This window comes from Aethalodelphis obliquidens, unplaced genomic scaffold, assembly GCF_003676395.1.
Source record: "Aethalodelphis obliquidens isolate GAN/ISIS:26980383/991018 unplaced genomic scaffold, ASM367639v1 scaffold23, whole genome shotgun sequence".
Classification (NCBI taxonomy): Eukaryota; Metazoa; Chordata; class Mammalia; order Artiodactyla; family Delphinidae; genus Aethalodelphis; species Aethalodelphis obliquidens.
The window spans coordinates 9544397-9571117 of NW_020837967.1; the positions used below are offsets into that span (position 1 = coordinate 9544397).

Sequence of the window (26721 nt, forward strand, 5' to 3'; positions counted from 1 at the left end):
CATCACCACAGTCCTTCCCCAGCACTCCTTTCATCTTGTAAGATGGAAACTCTATCCACTTTAAACAGTAACTTCCCGTTCTCCATCCCTCACCCCTAGCAACCACCATTCTAACTTTCTGTCTTTCTGAGTTTGGCTACTCAAGGTATTTCACATAAGTGGAATCACGCAGTATTTATCTTTTTTCGACTGGCTAATTTCACTTAGCATAATGTCCTCAAGTTTTAAACATGTTGTAACATGTGTCAGTATCTCCTTCCTTTTTAAGGCTGAGTCATATTCCATCGTATGTATCCACCACACGTTGTTCATCCACTCATCCATCCACAGACACTTAGTTTGCATCTGCCTTTTGGCTGTTGTGAAGGATGCTGCTGTGAACACGAGTGTCTTAACGTGCATTTGTGTCCTCGCTGTCATTCCTGGTGACAACTCTGAGCATCTTGTCAGAATCCTAAGCAGCAAGAAGCAGGAAGGGGAAGAGGCAGCTGCTAGTGGAGGGAGCCCCCTTTGTAAGGGTCTTCCCGGAAGTGCTGCCATCCACCTCGATGACCCAGAGACGGAGACCCACGATGATAATGAAATAGTTAATATGTATGGAGTGCTGGTATGTGCCAACACCGGGAATGTATCGTCCATTTAATTCTCAAAATAAATCCGTGAGGGTGGTCGCATTTCATCCAGAAGGTTTAGTGAGTTGTCCAAGGGTAGTAAGTCACATAACTAGTAAGAGGCAAAGCTGGGATTTTAACCCAGGAATCTAGCACCAATGTTATGCTCTTAACTACCATCTTCTGTTCCTGTTTTCAGAGGAGCTGGGGAAAACAGTTTTATCTCAACTAGGCGTGTTTCCTCTCCCGACCAAATCGGGGCTCCGCTTCGATGGAGGGGGAGGAGAATGGATATGGGTAGGCAACTCGCAGAGTCTGCCCTGGAGCGCCTGCCCCTGGGAGCTGCCTCTTCATCTCACGGTTTCTGAAGCCCGGTGGCCTCTGGCCTCTGAAATTGCAGCTGCTCCGTAGCACTGCGTTGCTGGCCACCGTCACGCTGCCGTGCCAGCCAAGCCCCACCACCGGCCAGATCATTTTGGCTCAACCCAAAAGACGGGGAGTAGACCACAAATCCTGGAATACCTGATTACATCTACCACTTGAAGTGGTCATGATCTACCCAACGTAGGGAGCCTAGAGGAGCTAGCTGGAAACACGGGAGGAGGGACTGAATATATAGATATTTTTGTTAGAAAATTGTTTCTGTTATTTACTGAGTAATGATTTCTGCCAGCAGTGCATTACCTGTTTAAAAACATTGTATTTAATCTTTGCTACTACTACTTTTTATAGTTAGTATTTTTATTATTATTTAATAGTGCCAATTGCCACACATCAGGTCACCCATGTCTTTTTTTTTCTTTTAAAAATTTATTTATTTATTTATTTGGCTGCACTGGGTCTTCATTGCCGTGCTCAGGCTTTCTCTAGTTGCGGTGAGTGGGGGCTACTCTTTGTTGTGGAGCATGGGCTCTAGACGCGCGGGCTTCAGTAGTTGTGACTTGCGGGCTCTAGAGCGCAGGCTCAGTAGTTGTGGCGCACGGGCTTAGTTGCTCCGCGGCATGTGGGATCTTCCCGGACCAGGGCTCGAACCCGTGTCCCGTGCATTGGCAGGCGGCTTCATAACCACTGCGCCACCAGGGAAGTCCAACCCATGTCTTCCTGATTTTGGAGTAGAAGTTCTCAGTCAGTGTTCTAATGTCGATTGTACGAATTTGGTGCCTTTTAAACCCACTGATTTGTATGGATATATTCCCCCAATATTCCAGCTAGATCTTGTCTTCTGGGACTTAGATGATCATCAGCGTTCAACCTTAACCCTCTCTGTAGAAAGAGCTTTCCTTCGTTAGTGTGGAGGAAGTAGTCCTGAAATAAATGATTGGTTAAGACCAATCACCTTCTACTATCCTTTGAATCCTCTTCTTCTTTGTAAATAATAAGGCTATCATATTGAACTTAGTTGTTTGTCTTAAACCCTAGCCCAGTAGTTCTCAAACCCCAGGAATTTGCCCTACAGGGGACTTTGGCCATGTCTGGTGACTTATATGGTTGTCACAAATGGGGAGGGGGTGTGCTGGCATGTGGTGGCTGGAGGCCAGAGATGCTACTTAACAACCTACGATGCACAAGGACCCCCTCACCCCACACACATAGGATTATCTGGCCTGAAATCTTGACAATGCCAAGGTCAAGGAACCCTGCCCAAGCTCAACTGCTGTCCAAGATGCAATTGAGTTGTTGACCTTCAGATAAGTTTCCCTGGATGCTTTGGTGTTTTGTGTCTGATTGTCTCTGGTCCATCTATCGGCAATACGTCTCAGCCATCATTCTGTGTGGAGGACCCCTGCTTAAGAGTTAAAATTACATCGACCACTTTCGAGTGTTTTACAGTCTAGTTGATGTTACGCCATTTAAGAAGCTTACGTGGTGACCTTTCTTACAGTTTATTTTGAACGTGATTTCAGTGCAATAAAGATTTTGCTTTACTTTAACATATAAATGAACATGAAGAACCTAAGGGGGCATTCGAAGGGGTTAAGGTCAGTCTAAGAGGGAGAAGGGTATTCTGCAGTGGAAAGAACTTGGGGTTTAGAGTTTGAAGCCTTCTTTTCCCAGCCCAGCTCTACCATCTCTGGCATTTAACCCATCAGCCTCAGTTTCCTGATCTCCACTTGCTTCACATTTCGTTTGAAGAACGAAATGAAAGACTGTGTATTGAAAAAGCTTTTTGAAATTTTAAGGTGCTGCATATCTGTCAGCTCCTGTTTAAGTTCTTTTCTCATGGGCTTTTCTCCCCTTAGATTAATTATTCCTGTGTTAGTTCCTAGATAAATATTCTGAGTGCCTTTGCTAAAAAAAAGATGTATAGTTTATTTCTCTCCAGAAATATGTGTGTATACATATATGTGTGTGTGTGTGTGTGTGTGTGTGTGTATTGCCCTCAGTGAAATGAGGTTTACTAATATACCATGATTATACTAGTTTAGACCAGACAGGTCGAACTTCAGCCCAGGAAAAGCAACATAATGATATCCTGTAACAGCTGCTGTAACTGGGGAGATGTGGGGATTTAAACCGACTGTGAGTAGTGTTGGCTCCAGTTCCAGGAGGGTTTGTTGGACAAACATGCGTGTTCTGACAGAGCCCCACTTACGCCTTGTGTTTGCCAGAGAGTCATGGAGCCTCAGACCACACAACAGGCAGAGCAGACGTGACAGTTCTTAGGAGGTGGAAGTGAGTTGGGATGAGAGGAATTCCAGGCCAGTGCACAGATCTACAAGTTCTGTATTGGAATGCTTGTTGAACTCTTTAGACAAATAAGGGAAAATGTGGTGCTTGGCCGTCTGTCAGATTTCATGTCCCCTTCCCAGGAGGGGCGTGCTGATTGGAGGGGAGACCCTAAACCTGTCTCTTCCTCCTGAGCCCCTGTCATTCGATCCCTGAACCCATCCCAAGACTGTGGATCGCAGTTACCAGCTGGGTTCTTACCCACGGGTGAGTCATAAACAATACTCAGTGCTGTGCGTCCTGGTGGCGTGAAGCCCCAGCACAGAAGAATAAAGAAAAGAGCCATTGCCAGATTTTGGTGTCACACGGTCACCTTCTGTATGTGTTAGACTTGCCAGGACCCAGGTGCACTGTAAGAACACCGATTTTAAGCAAGTCTGTGACCTTAGGTGATTGGTTCTTTAAGAGGGTGACGTGAGTCAGGTAGACAGTGGGTGTGGGCGCTGAGGTGAGGAGCCACAGCCCCGGGGCGGGATTGCTCGTTTTTTTCTTGGTCTAAGAATTAGGTGTGGCCTCCAGCACTTGGTAATTTGCCTGCACAGCCCTGTTGGGCCTTAAAAGAAAGGGTCAGCTCCTTAATTTTAAATCTGAATATGCAAATCAACTGAAAGATAAAAAATGAAAAGCTCTGACTCCTAATTTACTCTGCAGAGAGTATTCTCAGAAATGTGAATCATCAGAAATTGTTTCCTATCATCGACAGAAAAAAGTGCTGACTGACACCTTAACTTTACAGATAATGAGATCTTTGGGGAAGTTTTAATCTTTCATAGTTTCCCGGAGTTGTTTCCTTCCTCCCCTCCCCCAAACGCCAATGACCACGTTATCTATCTGTCTTTACCACTTTCATTTGCTCTGTAAACATAAGGATAAGAATATAATGGAGGGTGTTTTAGCTGTACCTGTAATTAGGTATCTCGTATCAATAGTCAAAACATAGACTTTGAAGCACAATACATATTTAACTGAGGGTGAGTATTTCTGAGTCAAAAAAGATACCCTTAAGCTGTGCGTGTGTTTGCGTTACTTTCTCAGCATTTATAACCTGGATGCCAGTTTGAGCATCAGATAGGCAGATGGTAACAGAAATTATTAGAATTATCTTTGTTACTAAATACTCCTGACTTTGTCCTAATAGAAAAAAAAAAGGTATTTTGTAGAGTATCATTCTATCTTTTACTTTTTCTTCTTTCAAGTGCCCTTTTACATAGATGTGTTTTTTGACTTAGGTCTCATTAACATTTCTTATAGGAACTGCCTTTGGGGCAGTACCACGTATTAAATTGTTCTGATGCTTTAGGAAAAGGAAAACCATGGTAACCAGATATAGGGTGTGATTATTTGCCTCTAACGTGGCAAAGTGTTGGGTTTAACAAAAGAAGCTTAATACAAATGTTCCAATTGACCCTTCTCATCACTCAGGCTGCTTAGAGCTCAATCAATCTCTCATTATTATCAGAGTTATTCTAGCAAAGGCAGCAGTGATAGTATTTTTCATAATCACTGCTTGAGCCAAATGTAATTTGCAATTTGTAGTATTGTATTATGAAACAATAATGCATTAAAATGAACAGTGCAGGAATTAGGAGTATAGTGGTAAAGAAAGGATCCAGAGAAGTAGTTGTGGGACAGACTCTCTCAAAATCATTTAAAGTGGACATGGCTGATTTCAATGCCAAATTAAGCATTTAGAAAAATCAGACTTGTGTCTTGTTTTTACTATATTTAATTGTGTGTGTGTGTGTGTGTGTGTATATACATTTTAATCTTATATGTAATAATACATATATTATTTATTATAAAGTCAATGTAGTAGCTGGGGGGAAACAAAAACAATTACTTAGCATATTATTTGCCTTTGCGTGTTTGGTGTTCTGAGTTAGCGTAGTTTGATTACCTGTGTGGGTATGTTTTGAAAAAAAATGAGGTATATCAAGCCTTATAAAAATCCTGTATGGAACAGTCATTGCTGATTGACCCCTTTTTACAAAGAGGAATTTATTTACTACAGAAAGTATGTAGTGTGGTCCATGGACTAGCTGATGTCAGGGAAGCTTTAATATAATTAAGATATACTTTCACCCATCTTCTGTCATTTGACTTGAATGGCTCTAAGTATAGATTATAAATATTATTTCAGAGTTATTTATGTGTTCATCTTGTGTTTTGAAGGATTACTGTGCTTGCTTGTTATTTTTTTTTCCTTAAGCCTTTATATCTGGATCCCGTGCTTTTTGGTGTGTGTGTGTGTGTGTGTGTGTTTGGTTTGGTTTTTAAGATCTTTGGAGTTTATGATGATTCTCATAAAGTCAAAATTGATAATGTGCTGGGTTCAGTTTCTTAATTGCTTTACTATTTCCTTGTCCGTATCCGTCCTGCACTCCTGCAGTGTCGGGTTACTAGGCATATCTGGGCATCCTTGATTCGATAACACAGGCCACGACGCAGGGGAAGAATGCACTTCTAAGGGCATTTAATGGGGGTCCTGAGAAGGATATGTTGTCCATTAAGGGAACATCACGTGTCTGAAGGCTGTTCTAGCTTGGTTAAGGAGAAGCTATATTTTCTTTATTAAAAAAAAAAGTCACTTATTTTTTTCCTGGATGCCAAGCAACACAAATTTAGTTTATTAAATCTAATCAGACTAGCACTGATGAAAACCGTACACAATCAAATAATGATTCTCAAGTCTGCAGATTTCCTTTTAAAGAGAACCCCTGCTACACTGTGCTGACTTAAAACTGCATCCCATTTGACAAAAGCACTATCAAGTTGTCATGCACCCTTTCCGAGGCTGCTTCTCATCATGGTTGATTACCAAGATGTTTTTTGCCTAAATGGGAGCCTTCTGCCTTTCCTAATCAGCCCTCTTTTGCCTGATTGATCCAGCATTGCCACAAGCCACTGCTGAGCAAATCGGTACACAATCATGGTAGCAATTTCTTTAAATGTCACTGAAATATGGAAGATCCTGTATGGGAAGGACACATTAGAAAGGACCCTTTTCCCCTCATTTATCAAATGGAGGCCAAGGCGCGCACACACACACACAAAAGGTAGGGCCAGAAACCACGAGCTCATCATCGTACAAGAGAAATGCACGCAGGGACTTGCTGTCTTACCCTCTGACTGGGTTTGGGCGGTTTGACACGCTTCTGCTGTCGCCCGGCATGATTTGCATACGTTACGCAGACAGCGTTGACTTCTGGAGCGTCGCTGCACTTAGAAATACTGGCAACGTCCTGAAAATGAGTACGTGGCAGTTTGTGTGATCCTTTCCAATGATTAGAATCCGTTCTTGACCTTGCGTCTGAACTCCTGGCCTTCACAGAAAAGTTCATGCAGCAACAGTGTCCCTTGGACCTCCTTGCTGCCCAGCAATACAAGATTTATCTCATTGATTTCACCCAAGGTGTTTTAACCAGATGCTCTCAGTATAAAAGCATAGAGTGACTGGCCGATTTGGAGGTGGCTGGGTGTGGTAATAAGAAGAGTCTTGGGCCAGAATTCCGGTTTTGCTGCTTACTTGCTAGATGACCTGTTAAATCACTAAATCGCCCTGTGCTTCCTGAGGTTTCCCCTGAAGAACATGTACCTCATATGCCGGTTATTGGAATCAATGAGATCAAGTATACATAAAGAAGAATTCAATAAATTCTAGTTAAGTGTTGTTAAGTGAGCAAAAGAGCCTTCAACAGGTGCTCAGTTCTATGTCTCACTTAGGAGTGAACTTCATGGGTCTGGGAATTTCATTTTCTCTAGGAGTGTCGAAGTTCAGACCCACCAAGGTCTTTTTTTTTTTTTCTTTTTAGTAAATTTATTTATTTATTTTTGGCTGCATTGGGTCTTTGTTGCCACAAACAGCGGCTACTCTTCGTTGCGGTGTGCAGGCTTCTCATTGTGGTGGGTTCTCTTGTTGTGGAGCACGGGCTCTAGGCGCGGGCTTCAATATTTGTGGCACGTGGGCTCAGTAGTTGTGGCTCACGGGCTCTAGAGCACAGACTCAGTAGTTGTGGCGCACAGGCTTCATTGCTCTGCGGCATGTGGGATCTTCCCGGACCAGGGCTCGAACCCGTGTCCCCTGCACTGGCAGGCAGATTCTCAACCCCTGCGCCACCTGGGAAGCCCCCATCAAGGTCTCTTAAACTCACTGAGGTGAACTGAGCTCTGTTCCTGACTCGCAAGGTGACTTTGCACAGCTCTGCGTGCAGACCTCTTGGGCCTCAATTTCCTTGTCTGTCAAATGAAGACATTGGATAAGGTGACTCATCTCTAGGCTTCCATCTTCAGACATCTGTGCATGTGGAGCCTCAGTGCACTTGGACAGGAGTGCACTAGAACAACCTGCAGAGACACGTGGCTAGATGTTTATTTTCTTCAGCTAAAATGTAGAGCAGCTACCTTTTAGGGCTTTAAGGCAAAAATCAGTTCCTAAGTTCATCACCGGGGTGATGAATTAAGGGGAGTCACCGCTGGCACTAGGAATGTAGGGTAAGATTATACGAGATTTAACTGATAAAGAGTTTGTAGAGAAACTTGGATCCAAAACCATTTAGGAAAAGTATCACTCCAAGGACTACAGAGGAATGAGGTTAAAAGCTGGTGATTTTGCTTTGGTTTGAGTGAACGTGTGTCCTGAGGCATACAGGTTGCTGATGGGGATGCAGGAATGGCACAGGACATGGTCTTCGGTTTTGCTCTACAGGTTCTTGAACTTGGCCCACTGGGCAGCTGGCATCTCTCAAGGATCTTTAGGGCCCTGGCCCATTAGTATAGCAGGCAGTGGTCAAAGACAGGGTAGCACAATGGCTGTACCAACACATGTGTCCACCAGAAACTGGAAGGTTCCAGAAAGAGACAGCGAGTTCCTGGAGAAAGGGATGATTAAATCACGTGATGGTGCACATATGTAGAAATTAGGGGAAAACATAGGGCAGGGAATGGAGTTAGAAGACTGTGTTGACCATACCAGTGTGGGAGTTGTTGGGTGTGGGGGGAGGACGCAAGATTTCTGGTAGCTGACACTGAATTTGGATTTGTGCCATTTTCACTTCTCTCCCCAGCCAAGCGGTATCACTTAACCTATACGTTTCTTAGGGTAAATAGTAGTACAAGTCTTATAGCAAAGCCCTCCTTAGACATGAAGACCTCTGTAATTAGCAGTGAGAAATACCAGACTTCTAGGTGACATTTCAGTGAGTTATTTTGGAAGAAAATCTTATTTTAAAAATTATTTCTCAAAACTTACAAGATAATTGATTCTAGATAGTCTGTTCATCTATTTTTAAATATGGCAGCAGATTTTTTAGACTTTCTTTTTTCCCCTATTGTGTTTTCAAATATGATATTAGGAAAAGCCCTTTCATTACAAAACCAATTTTATTTTTATTTTATTTATAGCAGGATGCTGTGTGTTATCATTCAGCCTAATCTTTCCTAAAGATCTCTAATTTTAGTAGCAGTAGAAAATATAGTAAAAATAGTTCAGTGTTATTTATACCACAGAGAGAATGACGTTAATTTGCTAAAAACCAAAATGATGGTTGAAAAGCACAAAACTCTTATCAGTTAATTTTTCATGATGGCTCTTTCTGTATAAAACCAGCAGAATTTTGTTGCAACCCATTGTGACTGTTGGTTTGTTTGTTTTTTCCTTCCCGCATTCAAGTGCACCTCTTGCCCATCACTCTTTGCAATAATAATAATATGTATGGCTGACCTGGCAGACGGCAATGATCTCATTTGTAGCACGTCATGGTAGAACCCATTTGGCACATTACTTGGAGATTAGCTGAATGGAAACATCGCTGTATCCTTTATGAAGAAATCCATATGTTTAAGCAAATTTGCAATCAATTTCACTCTGATAAGACGGGCTCATCCACTGTATCCTTCTGTGAAAGGAGTCTTCAGTGGCTTATTGGCACTTTTTTCATTGTCCCTTCTGTCTCCATGGGGCAGTACCTGTAGAGAAATTTTTCCCTTTCAATTTTTTCTCAAGCTCTCTATTTTTCTTTTTGTCTCTATTTAAAAAAAAAAAAAAAAAAAAAAAAAAGAAAGGCCATTCTACTGTATTAATACATCCTAAGATTTGACCAAGAAGTCCTTCTAGAGGTGGCAGACATTTCTCTTCGAACATGTGTATGGGGTGGTCAGAAGGCAGCTGATGAAACTGATTCTTTGCTGGGAATGGGTTTGCTTCCTGGACATACTATTAGCACAATGTTTTTTCAGCTATGCTGTTCCTTGGAAAATGACCCATTTGAAATTCATCTGTGGCATTTAAAAGATAATAAAATAAGTGTAATTGATGTCCTCCAAGTTTCTAAGCATCTTGCTATTAAATGATTGTCTTCATAGGTTGATTACTGATTTCAGCTGTGAAATTGACTTTGTGAGCCCATGTGTAGCTGAAATTTTTCAATGACCTCCCCTGTCCCCCTTTCAGAAAGAATTAAGCAACTATAAATTAAGATGAACACTAGAATAGATTGGCAATTAGAGTGATGAGGATATAGCTAATTCCTTTTTCTTTTTATACTCTAGAATGGTTGGTATATTTTTTTCATTTACAGTCTTTATTTCATTCTGTCAGAAAGTTATAGCTGAGGGATCCATTTTTACCCCAGTTAACAAGTAATGTGCTATGCTTTTATAGAATGCCTTAAAGAAATCACATAATTTATTAACTAAAGCAGGCGTTAAGGGAAATGTCCAAATGCTAACCTATAAACATTTTATCTATGGTTTGTTCAGGTTTTCATACATTAATCTTGAAGCTGTAGTTTTTAAAAGGAAAATATAACAGTTTGATAATAAATTTACAAATAATAAAATAGTATATTCTGGTGATTATGAGGCAGCCGAGAAAACTAATATTTTGGCATCAAATACAATGAGAAAAAAATTCACTTCCTAAATATGAGTTGGGATTCATAGGTTTGTTTTTTTTTTCTTTTTAATCTTTTGTTTTTTTTCTTTTCTTTTTCTTTTTTTTTTCTTTTCTTTAAAATCTTTTTAAGCAGTGTATTTGAGATAAAAAACTGCAAGTTGGTAGACTGAGATAGAAAACTGAAACTTTCTTCACAAAATAGGACAAAGACCATTTAAAAAAAGATTTTAACAATAGCTGATTAAATTCAGTGTTAGGTTTTGGGTTGAAAATATCGAAACTGCTTTAAAACATGGGAAAGTCAACCACGTCAATTTTTCCCCACATTATTAACTCAAAGGGCAGATTCTTCTTGGAAGATTAAACTGTACCTTTTGGTAAAGATAGATGATATATCTTGTATCATGGTAGTGTTTCTCAAATATGGTACAGGGTTGAATGTATGTAATCTAGAATGTGAACCAGCAACACACAAAAAATAGGTCAATGTGGCAACGTTGTATTGTTTGAAGGATATTTAGGAACTGAAAAACTAAATGATTAAATGATATACCTTTAGGAATCTGTATTATAAGTAAAATGTCACATATAGCTGATTCACTTCATTGTATAGCAGAAACTAACACAACATTGTAAAGCAATTATACTCCAATTAAAAAAAATAAATGTCATGTATTAAGATTTGAACTTGATGCTTTTCTTGAAGTTAGAATTTAATACATTTTATATTTCCAGGTGCCTCAATGTTGCAGAATTTTCATGATGGGATTCACATGGGCTTTAAATACCATCTACGTGCTGATGACACTCGAATGAATTTGTCTAGCCCTGTCCTTAGCTGCTCAATAAATTTTTGTCAAATGTTGGCTTCTCCTGGGACGTATCAGTTGTTTATGTTTGCTTTCATTTATTAATTCATTCTATAAAGACAATTATTATGCTTAACTCTTAGGCATTATTGATATATTGACAAAAACAACGGAAAGAGAAAGTTTTTATTTTTAATGCTTTGTATTTATTAGTTTTAAAAGCATAGTACATAGTTTCTCCCCTGTGAGACATCATCATTTTCAGGGCTTAAGTTCCCAGGGAGTTTTTCTTTTCTTTTTTTTTTTTTCCTCTTTTTTACCACTGAAATGATCTTCTAGTTTCTAAATAACATTAAAACTTAAGGGTAGATTTGCTTTATGGAAGTTAATTTTACAGGCAGTTTTCAATGCCATTTAATAATACACATAATTTTGAAGGAATAGTGGTGGTGAGACTTCAACATTTTTCTATTTTAACATCTTGAGAATGCTTTCCCTTACTTATTTCCAACGTAGTGTTACTTTGGTGAACCCATGAGATATTCCCATGTACACTTCCTGCATAGACCAGTATTTGACATCAGGTTTATATTACAAAAGGAAGACATATGCTCCCAACCACACCAGTAATTGAGATACTTTTTTCTCTTTTATATCAGCTTTGGACCAGCTCTTTTACTCATCTCTTTCTCAAAATGATTAATTGTCACCATAAGCCAGATTCCTACTTTGTGCTCAGAAAATGCTTGGTATACTTTATATATTTATGAATGCTTAGTTGAGTAACTGTCTATAAAAGATTTCTTTTTTGAAACATCTGGTGACCAAATCACTACAGATGAATATTATTTCAGGGGATGGAACACATGCCTTCCAGGCAACATGGTCTGGAGAAAAGTAGAAAAAAGTAACAGAGCAGGAAAAAGAATGGATACCAAGTCTGAGGTTTCTAAGGTATTTTGGATGCCCGAAGGGAATAATATTAGTGTTTTTTTGGAGAGCCTCGAATTCAGTGCCCATATGTGGAAATGTGTGTGCACTGTTTTTGAATTGCATGTTTGTTCCTCATGTTTGTTTTTGATCAGATACAGATTTCCAAGTCAAAGATGCCACATTCGGCGATAGCTTTTCATCAGATTTAGGAACAGTATTTGTTGAGACTTCCTTAAAGCTTTCAGTTTAATAAGCCCAAAGTACGATCACAGTGTAAATTATCCTTTCTACTTTGAACCTTGCAAATGTGACCTTGTTTGTCAGTGTTTAGACTATGAGGAATGTTGCCAATAAAACTGACTGTGAAAATAAAGAATAGTTGTTTATGGAGAGATCATTAAAAAGATGATTGTGGGGGCCTCCCTGGTGGCACAGTGGTTGAGGGTCCTCCTGCCGATGCAGGGGACACGGGTTCGTGCCCCGGTCTGGGAAGATCCCACGTGCCGCGGAGCGGCTGGGCCCGTGAGCCATGGCCGCTGAGCCTGCGCGTCCGGAGCCTATGTTCCGCAACGGGAGAGGCCACAACAGTGAGAGGCCCGTGTACCGCAAAAAAAAAAAAAAAAAAAAAGATGATTGTGGATTATCATTCTGCAGTCCTAAAAAAACCCCACTCTGATGCAGAGTTTTATCCTCCACACCTGATGTACTCGGCACTCTGTTCTATACCTTTATGGATTGTGTGGTTAATAAGAATGAACTGCAAGAATTTTGTTGTTATTTTTGTGTTGCCTAAAGAAAAATGGGTATGGAGGCCATTTCCAAAAAGGGTTTTCTCTGGAAAGTTCTAATTAAAAAGGATTAAAGTAATCTGATTGAAAATATTAATACTGGGCAGGAGACATTGGGGCCTCATTTTGAGGATGCTCACACTTCATTGAGTGCATAGGTCTTTATCCCAAAAGAACGACAACGCGTTTTGTATATATTGACAAGTTAGAATTTTTTGTTATCAACAGGTTTGGCAAACATCGAAAAGATGACAAGATTGAGAAAACGGGTAAAATAAAAATGCAGGACTCCCTTACATCAGAAGAGGAGAGAGTACGGATGAAGCAGGAGCAGGAAAGGTAGATTTCAGTTATTTGGTTGAACCTTATTAGAGGGAGGCTCTTTTGTTCCTTTCTACTCTTTCTTTCTTTTCTTTTTAATATAAAGAAATTGCATTTATTTTATTTTTGTTTTTTTCTGTGTCAATCCAGATACTGATGGTTGGATGAATACAACATAAAGAACGATTGAAAGAAAAAACCTTATATTTATTTGAGGCATTAAAATGAATTTTATTGGTTTTAGTTAAGATCTTTGTATAGGAGATGGTAGGGCATATGAGATGAATAAATCAACTAATGATCAATAAATCAATGAATGATCACTTAAAATCACAAAAAATATGTAAAATTCTGTCTAATTCATCTATGAGTATATAGTATATTATAATACTTGTAAAGAAATGCTCATCTGGAAATAAAACTCTGAGTTTTTATATCTCATTTAAAATATTTTGATTTCTAATAAGAATTGAGGAGGCTGTTGGTTTTTTACTATGTTGTTTTCCTATCAAATCTGACATCTATTTCTTTTTTCTCCTATTTTGCTATCATATTTTGTGTGACAGTTTTTACTTAAATTTTACTCCATCTCTTCCAGAAAGATTATTATCTATTGTTGAGTCATTTCATGTTGGAAACCCAAAGACCAGTGAAATAAATGAGAAGTTACTTGAAGCAGACACTTGAAAACCATTTTATGAGCAATTAGAATTTTTCTCATTGTAACTCGTGGGAGGATGAGAGAATCATCTCACCCTTGTATTATTAGAGTTTGCAGGCTTGGAGTGAGCTTCTCTGTAGCAGCTATTTCATTTCAAGCTGCCATAGCAAGAGCTACCATGCCTCTTTTACTTTTAATAATCTGGGGTATCAGGAGCATCAGAAGCCTTGATCAAGGCTATAAAGCTAAATATCATCCACAGTTTAGGATTATAACCCAGCATCTCTAAGACCAAGTGTGGTATTCTTACCAGAATTCTAGAGTAGTGATACCTTTGATCTCATTCTGTTTTTTTTTTTTTTTGGCTGTGTTGGGTCTTCGTTGCTGTGTGCGGGCTCTCTATTACATAATTATTGACTATATTCCCCACACGGTACATTTTATACCTGTGACTTATTTATTTTGTAACTGAACGTTTGTACCTCTTAATCTCCCTCACCTCTGACAATTTCACCTCCTTATTTCTCTCCTCCCTGCAACGCCCTCTCCTCTGACAATCACTGTTTGTTCTCTGTATTTGTGACTGTTTCTGTTTAGTTACGTTTGTTCATTTGTTTTGTTTTATAGATTCCACATATAAGTGAAACCCTATGGTATTTGTCTTTCTCTGTCACTTAGTATAATACCCTTTAGGTCCATCCATGTTGTTGCAAATGGCAAGATTTCATTCTTTTTTATGGCTGAGTAATATTCCATTGTTATACCACATCTTCTTTATCCATTCATCTGTTGATGGACACTTAGTTTGCTTCCATATCTTGGCAATTATAAATAATGCCGCTAAACAGAGAGGTGCATTTATCTTTCTGAATTAGTGTTTTCATTTTCTTGGGATAAATGCCCAGAAGTGGAATTGCTGGATCATACAGTAGTTCTATTTTTTTGTCTTTTAAGAAACCTCTATTTTAGGGCTTCCCTGGTGGCGCAGTGGTTGAGAGTCCACCTGCTGATGCAGGGGACACGGGTCCATGCCCCGGTCCGGTAAGATCCCACATGCCGCGGAGTGGCTGGGCCCGTGAGCCATGGCTGCTGAGCCTGTGCATCCGGAACCTGTGCTCCACAACGGGAGAGCCCACAACAGTGAGAGGCCCACGTACCGCAAAAAAAAAAAGAAAAAAAAAAGAAACCTCTATTTTGTTTTACACAGTGGCTGCACCTACTTACATTCCCACCAACAGTGTACAAGGGTTCTCTTTTCTCCACATCTTCTCCAACACCTGTTATTTGTTTGATAATAGCTATTTTGACAGGTGTGAGGTGATATCTCATTGTGGTTTTGATTTGCATTTACCTGATGATTAGAGATGTTGAGCATTTTTCATTCACTTGTTGGCCATCTGTATGTTTTCTTTGGAAAAATGTCTATTTAGGTTTTCTGCCCATTTATTATTTAGGTATTTTTTGTTTTTTGTTTTTTTTTATGTTGAGTTCTTTGTTTGTTTTGAATATTAACCCCTTATTGGATATATCATTTGCAAATATCTTCTCCTATTCAGTAGGCAGCCTCTTTGTTTTGTTGATATAGTTTCCTTTGCTGTGTAAAAGCTTTTCACTTTGATATAGTCCTTTGTTTATCTTTGCTTTTGTTTCCCTTGCCTGAGGAGACATATCCAAAAAAATATTGCTAGGAGCAATATCGAAGAGCGCTCTGCCTATGCCTTCTTCTAGGAGTTTTATGGTTTCAGGTCTTATGTTTAAGTCTTCAATCCATTTTGAGTTTATTTTTGTGCATGGATGGAGAGAGTAGTCCAGTTTGATCCTTTTGCATGTAGCTGTCTAGTTTTCCCAACACCATTTATTGAAGAAGCTGTCTTTTCCTTGTTGTATATTCTTGCCTCCTTTTTAGTAGATTAACTGCCCATATGAGTGTGGGTTCATTTCTGGACTCACCATTCTATTCCATTGATCTGTGTGTGCTTTTGTGCCATTACTAAACTGTTTTGATTACTATAGCTTTGTAGTATAATTTGAAATCAGAGAGAGTGAAACTTCCAGCTTTGTTCTTCTTTCTTAAGATTTTTTTGGCTGTTTGAGGTCTTTTGTGTTTCCATACAAATTTTAGAATTATTTGTTCTAGTTCTGTGAAAAATGCCATTGGTAAGTTGATAGGCATTGGATTGAATCTAGATTGCCTTGGGTAGTATGGTCATTTTAGCAATATTGATTCTTCCAGTCCATGGACATGGTACATTTTTCCATCTGTCTTTGTTGTCTTCACTTTCTTGCATCAGTGTCTAATACTTCCTTAGTTAGATTTATTCCGAGTTATTTTTATTTAGACTTTATTCTCTTTGGTACAATTCTAAATGGGATTGTCAGAGTTGATTGTTTCATAAAACTGTGAGCAAGTTCTGAGCCAGTGCTGTGACCTTCCTCTACTTTATGGCTTCTGTTTTGGGAATCTTATCCCTGAAACATCTTTTTTTTTTTTTTTTTTTTCCAATTCTCTCTTTCCCACATGTTTCTCATCTGTTTAAAACATATATCTTGGGGCTTCCCTGGTGGCGCAGTGGTTGAGAGTCCGCCTGCCAATGCACGGGTGATGGGTTCATGCCCCAGTCTGGGAGGACCCCACATGCCGCGGAGCGGCTGGGCCCATGAGCCATGGCCACTGAGCCTGCGCGTCCGGAGCCTGTGCTCCGCGACGAGAGAGGCCACAGCAGTGAGAGGCCCGCATACAGCAAAAAAATATATATATATATATCTTTTTTCGTTTGTTTGTTTTTTGCTGTAGGCAGGCCTCCCTCCCACTGTTGTGGCCTCTCCTGTTGCGGAGCACAGGCTCCAGACGCGCAGGCTCAGCAGCCATGGCTCATGGGCCCAGCCGCTCTGCAGCATGTGGGATCTTCCCAGACCGGGGCATGAACCCGTCCCTTGCATCAGCAGGTGGACTCTCAACCACTGCGCCACCTGGGAAGCCCTAAAACATATATCTTTTTAAGGTCTAATTCTAAATTTATTCTAATTCCAATTCTACAGAAAATTTGGAAAAAACCCCATAAAACAGGAAAACAAAAATTTGCCCGTAATAACACCACTGTTAACATACTGGTCTATGCCATTCTAATTTTTTTCCTATAAAATACATATTTCCACACATGTACTTTTAAAAAGCTGACATCTATTTTCAATAGTTAACAGCTATTTTCATTTTGATTTATTTTGCATTTTCATACAGTTTTAGAAAATCATGTTAAATGTTTTCTGGAACAAGGCCAAGGTTGTATGAACAGGATGGATGGGAAGGAAGGACAGAAAGAAGGAAATAAGGTCTGAAAGATGAAATTTTAGCTGTGATAACTGGCCAAATTCCCCAGTTCTCAAATAATATTTACCTCATATGTTATTCATTCTATTAAATGAGATTTATAACTTTAACTGGCTTACGTTTTGTTGTTACTCAGCAGGGTATACCCATGATGATATTATTATCTATATCTACCTTGTAAGTTGGAAATATTTTCAAGGAGACTGAATGCTTCTAGTGGAGACATGAAAAAGTTAATGAATTTCTTATGAAATTCTTCCGTAATGTGAAGATTATTTATAAATCTCCTAAGGACTTATGGCTTAAAATGTTCCATTATTCAAAGTGATAATCACCTTAAAAGCCTTGTGCTTTCAATACCTAGCCGTTGAACTATCTTTGTCCGTAGTGGTGCACTCCCGGTTCTGGGTGTGTCATTTTGGAATGCTTTGTGGCATTTTTGCCTCCAGTTTCCAATCACTGGCATTTCTCTTTTCAGTTTTACCAACTGTTCCCAATATCTGCTTTGAGTAAATACTTGAAATTTTGATAAAAACTTTTTTGTGGTCTTTCTTAGTTGATAAGATCCTTTTCAAAGATGGTATATGTTTATTAGTTTTTGCAGAAATTAACATTTAAACAATATGTATCATAATGTAGTAGTAAAGTTTCTTTAAAATGCATGAATAAAAAATTAGTGAAATTACAGAAGGAATAAACTGTATAGCAATAATAGGTGCATTCCCTGTGCATCTGAAAAAATAAGCAATTTTCACTCCTTTTGGCTTGAAACTTAGTGTTCAGATTCCCCAAATTCTGGCATCAGAACCCAGATATTCTGGATAATTTTTGCATGCAGGTCACATATTGTCATTCAAACACAGCTTGACTTTTAAAATTTAACCTTTTATTAGAAAAAATATATTTTTCTATCATCTAGCAGAGTTCTTCATATTTTCTCTGACCTCTTAAATCCTTCAGAAAAGTCAGTTCTAATCAATGAGATTAGTTCATCAGACATATTTTAAGAATTTATTGTGCAAGTGAACAAATTTTTAAAGAATCTATTAACTTTGTGGAAGTCTAAAATAGACCAATACTTGGGCAAATTGGAACAGATTTTATTGACAGTCTGTATGTAACTGGAGTAGGAGAGGCAGTTTTATTTTTGATGAGACCTGTCTTAGATGTATTTGGCATTATAGCTTCTCTTTGAGTTGGAAATAATTGTAGGTGCTTTGACACTTGTGAAAGCTCCAACATGATGTGAGTGAATGAGCAAGTATCTATGAGAGAGAGAGAGAGAGTGTATGTGTGTGTGTTTTGGTTAGTGAAATATCATTCTAGCGTTTTATTAGCGTAAAAGAGAAATTTTTGTTGTTCACGATATATTAAGTACATAAAATGATGGTATACATTTTTTATTATTATTATAATTGTTCCTCTCTCAGGGATTCCTTGCCTTTGTTAAGAGGGAGAAAAGATTTAAACCTCATAATATTAAAAAATCAACATAAGACATATAATCAATTGTGAAATTTGGTGGCCACAGAGCTTTGGGAAGGGAAGAGGTTGGGGGGCTAGAGTTAATAACGAACACTTCATAGAGATGGTAATTTGGGGTCTAGATCTAGTTCCCAAGAACTTATGAATTTAGCAAAATGGAAAAATTCTGCATCCACGCTCAGGTACGGGGCTCGTGGTGGGTGCGCATTCTTGTAACTGCTTAGATTCTGGAAAAGTTGTGGTTGTATTAGTGATTAGTACTGCCTCTGTGAATGCTGTTCTTTGATCTCTTTTTCAACTTTTAACCATTTTATATTATAAAACTGCTATCATCTCATTTTAGCTTTGAGGGATGAAATTTAACTGCCCCCCGCCGCCCCCCACCTCTTTATTATAAGGTACCACTGTGGATTTCAACACCTTACCTTCTTCCCTTGAATGCAAATCTATCTTTAAAACAGTTGCTCCTGCTCAATAATTTTTTTAAGGCCCCATTCAGAATGTGGAAGGCTTTTATTTTCAAATCAACTTTTGCCCCAATATTACACAAGTATTAAAATCCTACTTAAAATTATAACTGTGTTTTCAAATTTAGTGGGATATTGGCCTTCTTTGGGGAACTCAGCATAGACACCACATTGGCAGCTTACATCTTGGTAGGTGGCAGGTAGATTTGCCCAGCAAGGTAAGCTGAAAATTGAAGATTTCTGACATCTGCCATTTGCTGAAGTATTTTGAGGGGCAAATAAAACATTCAGTTGCACACAGACTGCTATTAAATCGAACTGTTTTTTCCAGTTGCCTTGTAGCTTAAATTTCATTCTGCCATGAAATTGGGTTTTATTTGACGAATTTCTATAATACTGATTTTTAGAGAGAGGAAATATTGTTGGGAAAAGATCCAGGAAATTTACTCCCAGCCTGAGGCTTCTGGATGGTAGTGCAATAAGTTGGGGGTAAAATGTTTCCCAAAAGAGTTGATTTCAAGCTCTTAAATACTCTTTTGAAGATAGTTAACCCTTATCTAATATGTAGCAATCTGAAGTTTATTTTAATTTTTATGTTAAACTAATATTAGTATATTCTATCTTCTGTAGATGTTAAAAGTGTTTTGTTTTGTTTTTTTAATATTAAAATCATTAAAGGTTACTTTCTGCTTCTTGGAGTCTTTTTAAAAAATGCATGATTCAATACATTCCATATATTGAGGCTTCATAGCTTTGGAAGTGGAAGTATTTTGGATACAGCAGAGTAATTTAAGTAACCATTGATTTTTCCATCATGAGAAGTTGTTCTTCAGTCGTGCTTCTCAAGCCTTATATCTTTTCTGGCTATAGAAAAACTATACTTCATAGTCATAAAAAAGTTATTTTCATTTTACTCTACTGCAATTAGTGCTAGAAGCCATTTATTGTAAAAACAAAAATTCTAATGAATAGAAATGTTACAAGAACAGAAGTCTTGTGTGTTTTATCCTCCTCATGCATCATCCATTTTAATTAGAGAAAAGGGTAGTGAACACTGCGACGAGTCTGGAATGAAAATCATTAATTGATGTCAAGCTGAAGAGAGACCGTTAGCATGAATTTAGTGACAGCAGGAAAGAAATTAACCTTATTACTTTATTTAGTATATTACATTATTTTGTGTATCCTTTTCTATGCAGGTTCAAGGCAATTTCATTTTCATAATGGAAAAGACTGTCATTTTTCTAACAAAAAAGAAAGATATGAATATTTATGTTTGAACATACCAAATTGAAATGATGAATTCTTTACTAACATTTTAAAAAGTCTTAGTACAAAGTTTAAAAAGTTTTAATGGTTGTTTTAATATTTTTGTTAACATTCCAAGAACAGGGAAATAGTGCGTGAAGATGTTGCCCATCAATGTCAGAACAGCTGTCTGCCATCATTTAAACCTCAGAATGGTTCTCTTGTTTATGGCTCAGAACGACTTTCTGGACTGCTTAAAGCAATAGACATTTATTTCTTTGGCTAAGTTTTGGGCTAATCAGTTACTTTTGTCATTGGTGAGGTTTGGCCCGAGAAGAATTAGATGGATAATGCTAAACAACAACCTGACTGTTCAGAAAAACGGATGACTCTTACATCTTAGAGATAATTTGTGACCCCAGGGTCACCGTAAAAGGGCGGAGGGGGTGTCCTTTTATAGCATTGACCATCTGGAACTGTTAAGGGCTACACTGCAAGATACCCTCTTTTTGAAAAGTTTCCTTAAACTATGCTATTCTCCTTAAACAAAACTATTTTCTCCTCTGAGCCAAATTTTTTTTTCTGAAATAAGAAAAATATGAAAATGAAATGTAAACGTGAACATGAAAATATACAACATGTATATATAACTTTTGGTTGTGTTGCAAAGTCCCTTTTCTCACTTTATAATAAACAAGACGTTCAGATGTAAAAGTATGTAATAAAATCATTGTGTGTCTTTTGTTGACTGAACTGTCACTAAAATGCACCAAAACCACAGTGCATTCCTCCTTTTAAAACTCTACTTTTTAGTGCCATTTGCACAGCAAGCTTCATTAGCATTGATTTCTAGGATGAACTTTGAAATACACATTGGTTCAGGCTAATAACCAGATTTGTCAGTCCTTTGTGGCCAGTCCCACCGTCGGTGGCCACAGTTATACTGTAGTTTTATTCTAAGGTTTCCGTCAAAAGTATGAACCACTAGCATGGAAAGGAGGGATACAAACAACTTTTATAACTTTGGGGATAAATTTATTGGTAATGACAAGGTAAACAATAAAAATGTAATTTCTTATGTTATTGGAGCTTAAGGAAAAAAAAATCAGTGTTTTTAGAAGGTACTGTAGATGTGACTGTAATGTTTATTGGATGTAGTGATGAGTGACAATTAGTAATAATGTGCAGCTTTGGGTAAAAGAAAGCAATTGAGAACTGGCATTTATGATTTGTTCCTCATGCCACTAAGCATTTCTTCTGAGCCATTGACTTGTCAGAAATTGACTCCAGTCAACATGAGTTTCTGTGTAATTTGGAACAAAAGAGTATTCAAATACAGGACCCATCAATAATACGTCGAAACTGATGTGTAAGTAGTTTGGGGAGATTATCTAGGTTTCGTGCTTCCCTTGAGAAGAGACTGTTCCTATTCTCTTTTTCTGATGGCTTAACAGTGCCACACTTTCCAACCTCAGTAAGCAAGAATAGTTTCACTTTTAGCCAACCACAGGGTTCAATCATTTTTAAACCAATCCAAATCACTCCCTTTGGTTTCAACAGGTTCTCCAAATTCAGAAGTTTTGGCTTTATTTCTAATATAGCCCCTCAAATTTCTTTGGGTTCCCAAACTTCAAGACTTGTGTGAATGCCCACTCACCCTGAATATTACCTATGATTAGGTGATTGTCCGATGGTGACCAAATATAGTAGTAAAGTGGGTTGTGAGATAAGTGATCCTAATTGAGCTTTAAAATAATACCCCACTGAGTTGAAGAAAGAAGTCATTTCCCTCTCTTGAAAGTTTTTCTGGCTGAATAGAGTCAAAAAGACAGTATGGTGCAAAGAATAAAATTATCTCTGAACTTATAAACTTTTTTATTGTGGATATCTAGTATTTCGTGGTATCAGCTTCTATAATGCCATCCTCGACTGTCATATTTGCTCCTAAATGAATAAGTAGACTACAATAAAAAATCTACTATAAATTTAGATAAATTTGACATTAGAATTTGAGTTCCTACTTCTCTTATGGGTGTTACAACTTACATAAGTATAATACAATATTGAAACCAGGAAGTTGACATCGATACCACCTGTGTGTATAGTTCTGTGTCATCTTATCACATGTGTAGATTCATGTAACCACCACTGCAATCAAGAAACAGAATTATTTCATCACAAGTATCTCCTTTTATAGTCCCACTCACCCCTTGCTTACAGATTAGCACCATTAATCTGTTCACCGTGTCTATAATTTTGTCATTTCAATAATGTTACATAAACGAAATCTTTTTTTTTTTTACATCTTTATTGGACTACAATTGTTTTAAAATGGTGTGTTAGTTTCTGCTTTATAACAAAGTGAATCAGTTATACATATACATATGTTCCCATATCTCCTCCTTCTTGCGTCTCCCTCCCACCCTCCCTATCCCACCCATCCAGGCGGTCACAAAGCACGGAGTTGATCTCCCTGTGCTATGTGGCTGCTTCCCACTAGCTATCGATTTTACGTTTGGTAGTGTATATATGTCCATGCCACTCTCTCACTTTGTCACAGCTCACCCTTCCCCCTCCCCATATCCTCAAGTCCATTCTCTAGTAGGTCTGTGTCTTTATTCCTGTCTTACCCCTAGGTTCTTCATGACATTTTTTTTTCTTACATTCCATATATATGTGTTTAGCATATGGTATTTGTCTTTCTCTTTCTGACTTATTTCACTCTGTATGACAGACTCTAGGTCCATCCACCTTAGTACAAATAACTCAATTTCATTTCTTTTTATGGCTGAGTAATATTCCATTGTATATATGTGCCACATCTTCTTTATGCATTCATCCGATGCTGGACACCTAAGTTGTTTCCATCTCCTATCTATTGTAAACAGAGCTGCAATGAACATTTTGGTACATGACTCTTTTTGAATTATGGTTTTCTCAGGGTATATGCCCAGTAGTGGGATTGCTTGATCATATGGTAGTTCTATTCGTAGTTTTTTAAGGAACCTCCATACTGTTCTCCATAGTGGCTGTACAAATTCACATTCCCACCAGCAGTGCAAGACTGTTCCCTTTTCTCCACACCCTCTCCAGCATTTATTGTTTCTAGATTTTTTGGTGATGGCCACTCTGACCGGTGTGAGATGATATCTCATTGTAGTTTTGATTTGCATTTCTCTAATGATTAATGAGGTCGAGCATTCTTTCATGTGTTTGTTGGCCATCTGTATATGTTCTTTGGAGAAATGTCTATTTAGGTCTTCTGCCCATTTTTGGATTGGGTTGTTTGTTTTTTTCTTATTAAGCTGCATGAGCTGCTTGTAAATTTTGGAGATTAATCCTTTGTCAGTTGCTTCATTTGCAAATATTTTCTCCCATTCTGAGGGTTGTCTTTTGGTCTTGTTTATGGTTTCCTTTGCTGTGCAAAAGCTTCGAAGTTTCATTAGGTCCCATTTGTTTATTTTTGTTTTTATTTCCATTTCTCTAGGAGGTGGGTCCAAAAGGACCTTGCTGTGATTTATGTCATAGAGTGTTCTGCCTATGATTTCCTCTAAGAGTTTGATAGTTTCTGGCCTTACATTTAGGTCTTTAATCCATTTTGAGTTTATTTTTGTGTATGGTGTAGGGAGTGATCTAATCTCATACTTTTACATGTACCCTGTCCAGTTTTCCCAGCACCACTTATTGAAGAGGCTGTCCTTTCTCCACTGTACATTCCTGCCTCCTTTATCAAAGATAAGGTGACCATATGTGCATGGGTTTATCTCTGGGCTTTCTATCCTGTTCCATTGATCTATCTTTCTGTTTTTGTGCCAGTACCATACTCTCTTGATTACTGCAGCTTTGTAGTATAGTCTGAAGTCAGGGAGGCTAATTCCTCCAGCTCTGTTTTTCGTTCTCAAGATTGCTTTGGCTATTCAGGGTCTTTTGTGTTTCCATACAAATTGTGAAAATTTTTGTTCTAGTTCTGTGAAAAATGCCAGTGGTAGTTTGATAGGGATTGCATTGAATCTGTAGATTGCTTTGGGTAGTACAGTCATTTTCACAGGGTTGATTCTTCCAATCCAAGAACATGGTATATCTCTCCATCTATTTGCATCATCTTTAATTTCTTTCATCAGTGTCTTATAATTTTCTGCATACAGGTCTTTTGTCTCCTTAGGTAGGTTTATTCCTAGATAGTTTATTCTTTTTGTTGCAATGGTAAATGGGAGTATTTTCTAGATTTCACTTTCAGATTTTTCATCATTAGTGTATGGGAATGCCAGGGACTTCTGTGCATTAATTTTGTATCCTGCTACTTTACCAAATTCATTGATTAGCTCTAGTAGTTTTCTGGTAGCATCTTTAGGATTCTCTATGTATAGTATCATGTCATCTGCAAACAGTGACAGCTTTACTTCTTCTTTTCTGATTTGGATTCCTTTTATTTCCTTTTCTTCTCTGATTGCTATGGCTAAAACTTCAAAAACTATGTTGAATAAGAGTGGTGAGGGTGGACAACCTTGTCTTGTTCCTGATCTTAGTGGAAATGCTTTCAGTTTTTCACCATTGAGGACGATGTTGGCTGTGGGTTTGTCATATATTGCCTTTATTACGTTGAGGAAAGTTCCCTCTATGCCTACTTTCTGCAGGATTTTTACCATAAATGGGTGTTGAATTTTGTCAAAAGCTTTCTCTGCATCTATTGAGATGATCATATGGTTTTTCTCCTTCAACTTGTTAATATGGTATATCACGTTGATTGATTTGTGTATATTGAAGAATCCTTGCATTCCTGGAATAAACCCACTTGATTATGGTGTATGATCCTTTTAATGTGCTGTTGGACTCTGTTTGCTAGTATTTTGTTGAGGATTTTTGCATCTATGTTCATCAGTGATATTGGCCTGTAGTTTTCTTTCTTTGTGACATCCTTGTCTGGTTTGATATCAGGGTGATGGTGGCCTCGTAGAATGCGTTCCTCCCTCTGCTATATTTTGGAAGAGTTTGAGAAGGATAGGTGTTAGCTCTTCTCTAAATGTTTGATAGAATTCGCCTGTGAAGCCATCTGGTCCTGGGCTTTTGTTTGTTGGAAGATTTTTAATCACAGTTTCAATTTCAGTGCTTGTGATTGGTCTGTTCATACTTTCTACTTCTTCCTGATTCAGTCTTGGCAGGTTGTGCATTTCTAAGAATGTGTCCATTTCTTCCAAGGGTGTCCATTTTATTGGCATAGAGTTCCTTGTAGTAATGTCTCATGATCTTTTGTATTTCTGCAGAGTCAGTTGTTACTTGTTCTTTTTCTTTTCTAATTCTATTGATTTGAGTCTTCTCCCTTTTTTTCTTGATGAGTCTGGCTAATGGTTTATCAATTTTGTTTATCTTGTCAAAGAACCAGCTTTTAGTTTTATTGATCTTTGCTATCGTTTCCTCCATTTCTTTTACATTTATTTCTGATCTGATCTTTATGATTTCGTTCCTTCTGCTAACTTTGGGGGGTTTTTTTGTTCTTCTTTCTCTAATTGCTTTAGGTGTAAGGTTAGGTTGTTTATTCAAGATGTTTCCTGTTTCTTAAGGTAGGATTGTATTGCTATAAACTTCCCTCTTAGAACTGCTTTTGCTGCATCCCATAGATTTTGGGTCGTCGTATCTCCATTGTCTTTTGTTTCTAGGTATTTTTTGATTTCCTCTTTGATTTCTTCAGTGATCACTTCGTTATTAAGTAGTGTATTGTTTAGCCTCCATGTGTTTGTATGTTTTACAGAACATTTCCTGCAGTTGATATCTAGTCTCATAGCATTGTGGTCGGAAAAGATAATTGATACAATTTCAGTTTTCTTAAATTTACCAAGGCTTGATTTGTGACCCAAGATATGATCTATCCTGGAGAATGTTCCATGAGCACTTGAGAAAAATGTGTATTCTGTTGTTTTTGGATGGAATGTCCTAAAAATATCAATTAAGTCCATCTTGTTTAATGTATCATTTAAAGCTTGTGTTTCCTTATTTATTTTCATTTTGGATGATCTGTCCATTGGTGAAAGTGGGGTGTTAAAGTCCCCTACTATGAATGTGTTACTGTCGATTTCCCCTTTTATGGCTGTTAGTATTTGCCTTTTGTATTGAGGTGCTCCTATGTTGGGTGCATAAATATTTACAATTGTTATATCTTCTTCTTGGATCGATCCCTTGATCATTATGTAGTGTCCTTCTTTGTCTCTTCTAATAGTCTTTATTTTAAAGTCTGTTTTGTCTGATATGAGAATTGCTACTCCAGCTTTCTTTTGGTTTCCATTTGCGTGGAATATCTTTTTCCATCCCCTTACTTTCAGTCTGTATGTGTCTCTAGGTCTGAAGTGGGTCTCTCGTAGACAGCATATATATGGGTCTTGTTTTTATATCCATTCACCCAGTCTGTGTCTTTTGGTGGGAGCATTTAGTCCATTTACATTTAAGGTAATTATCGATA

At 38.0% G+C, this 26721-nt stretch overlaps 1 protein-coding gene across 20 annotated transcripts in view; it reads left to right on the forward strand.

Annotated features, from left to right (window-relative positions):
* PARD3 (par-3 family cell polarity regulator) overlaps positions 1–26721 on the forward strand; it is a 673340-nt gene that overhangs the window by 444571 nt on the left and 202048 nt on the right. For all 20 annotated transcript variants that reach the window (XM_027121740.1, XM_027121747.1, XM_027121741.1 and 17 more), the window contains one exon: positions 12989–13099. In XM_027121740.1, the coding sequence (XP_026977541.1) occupies positions 12989–13099 (111 nt within the window). The remainder of the gene's footprint in view (positions 1–12988; positions 13100–26721) is intronic.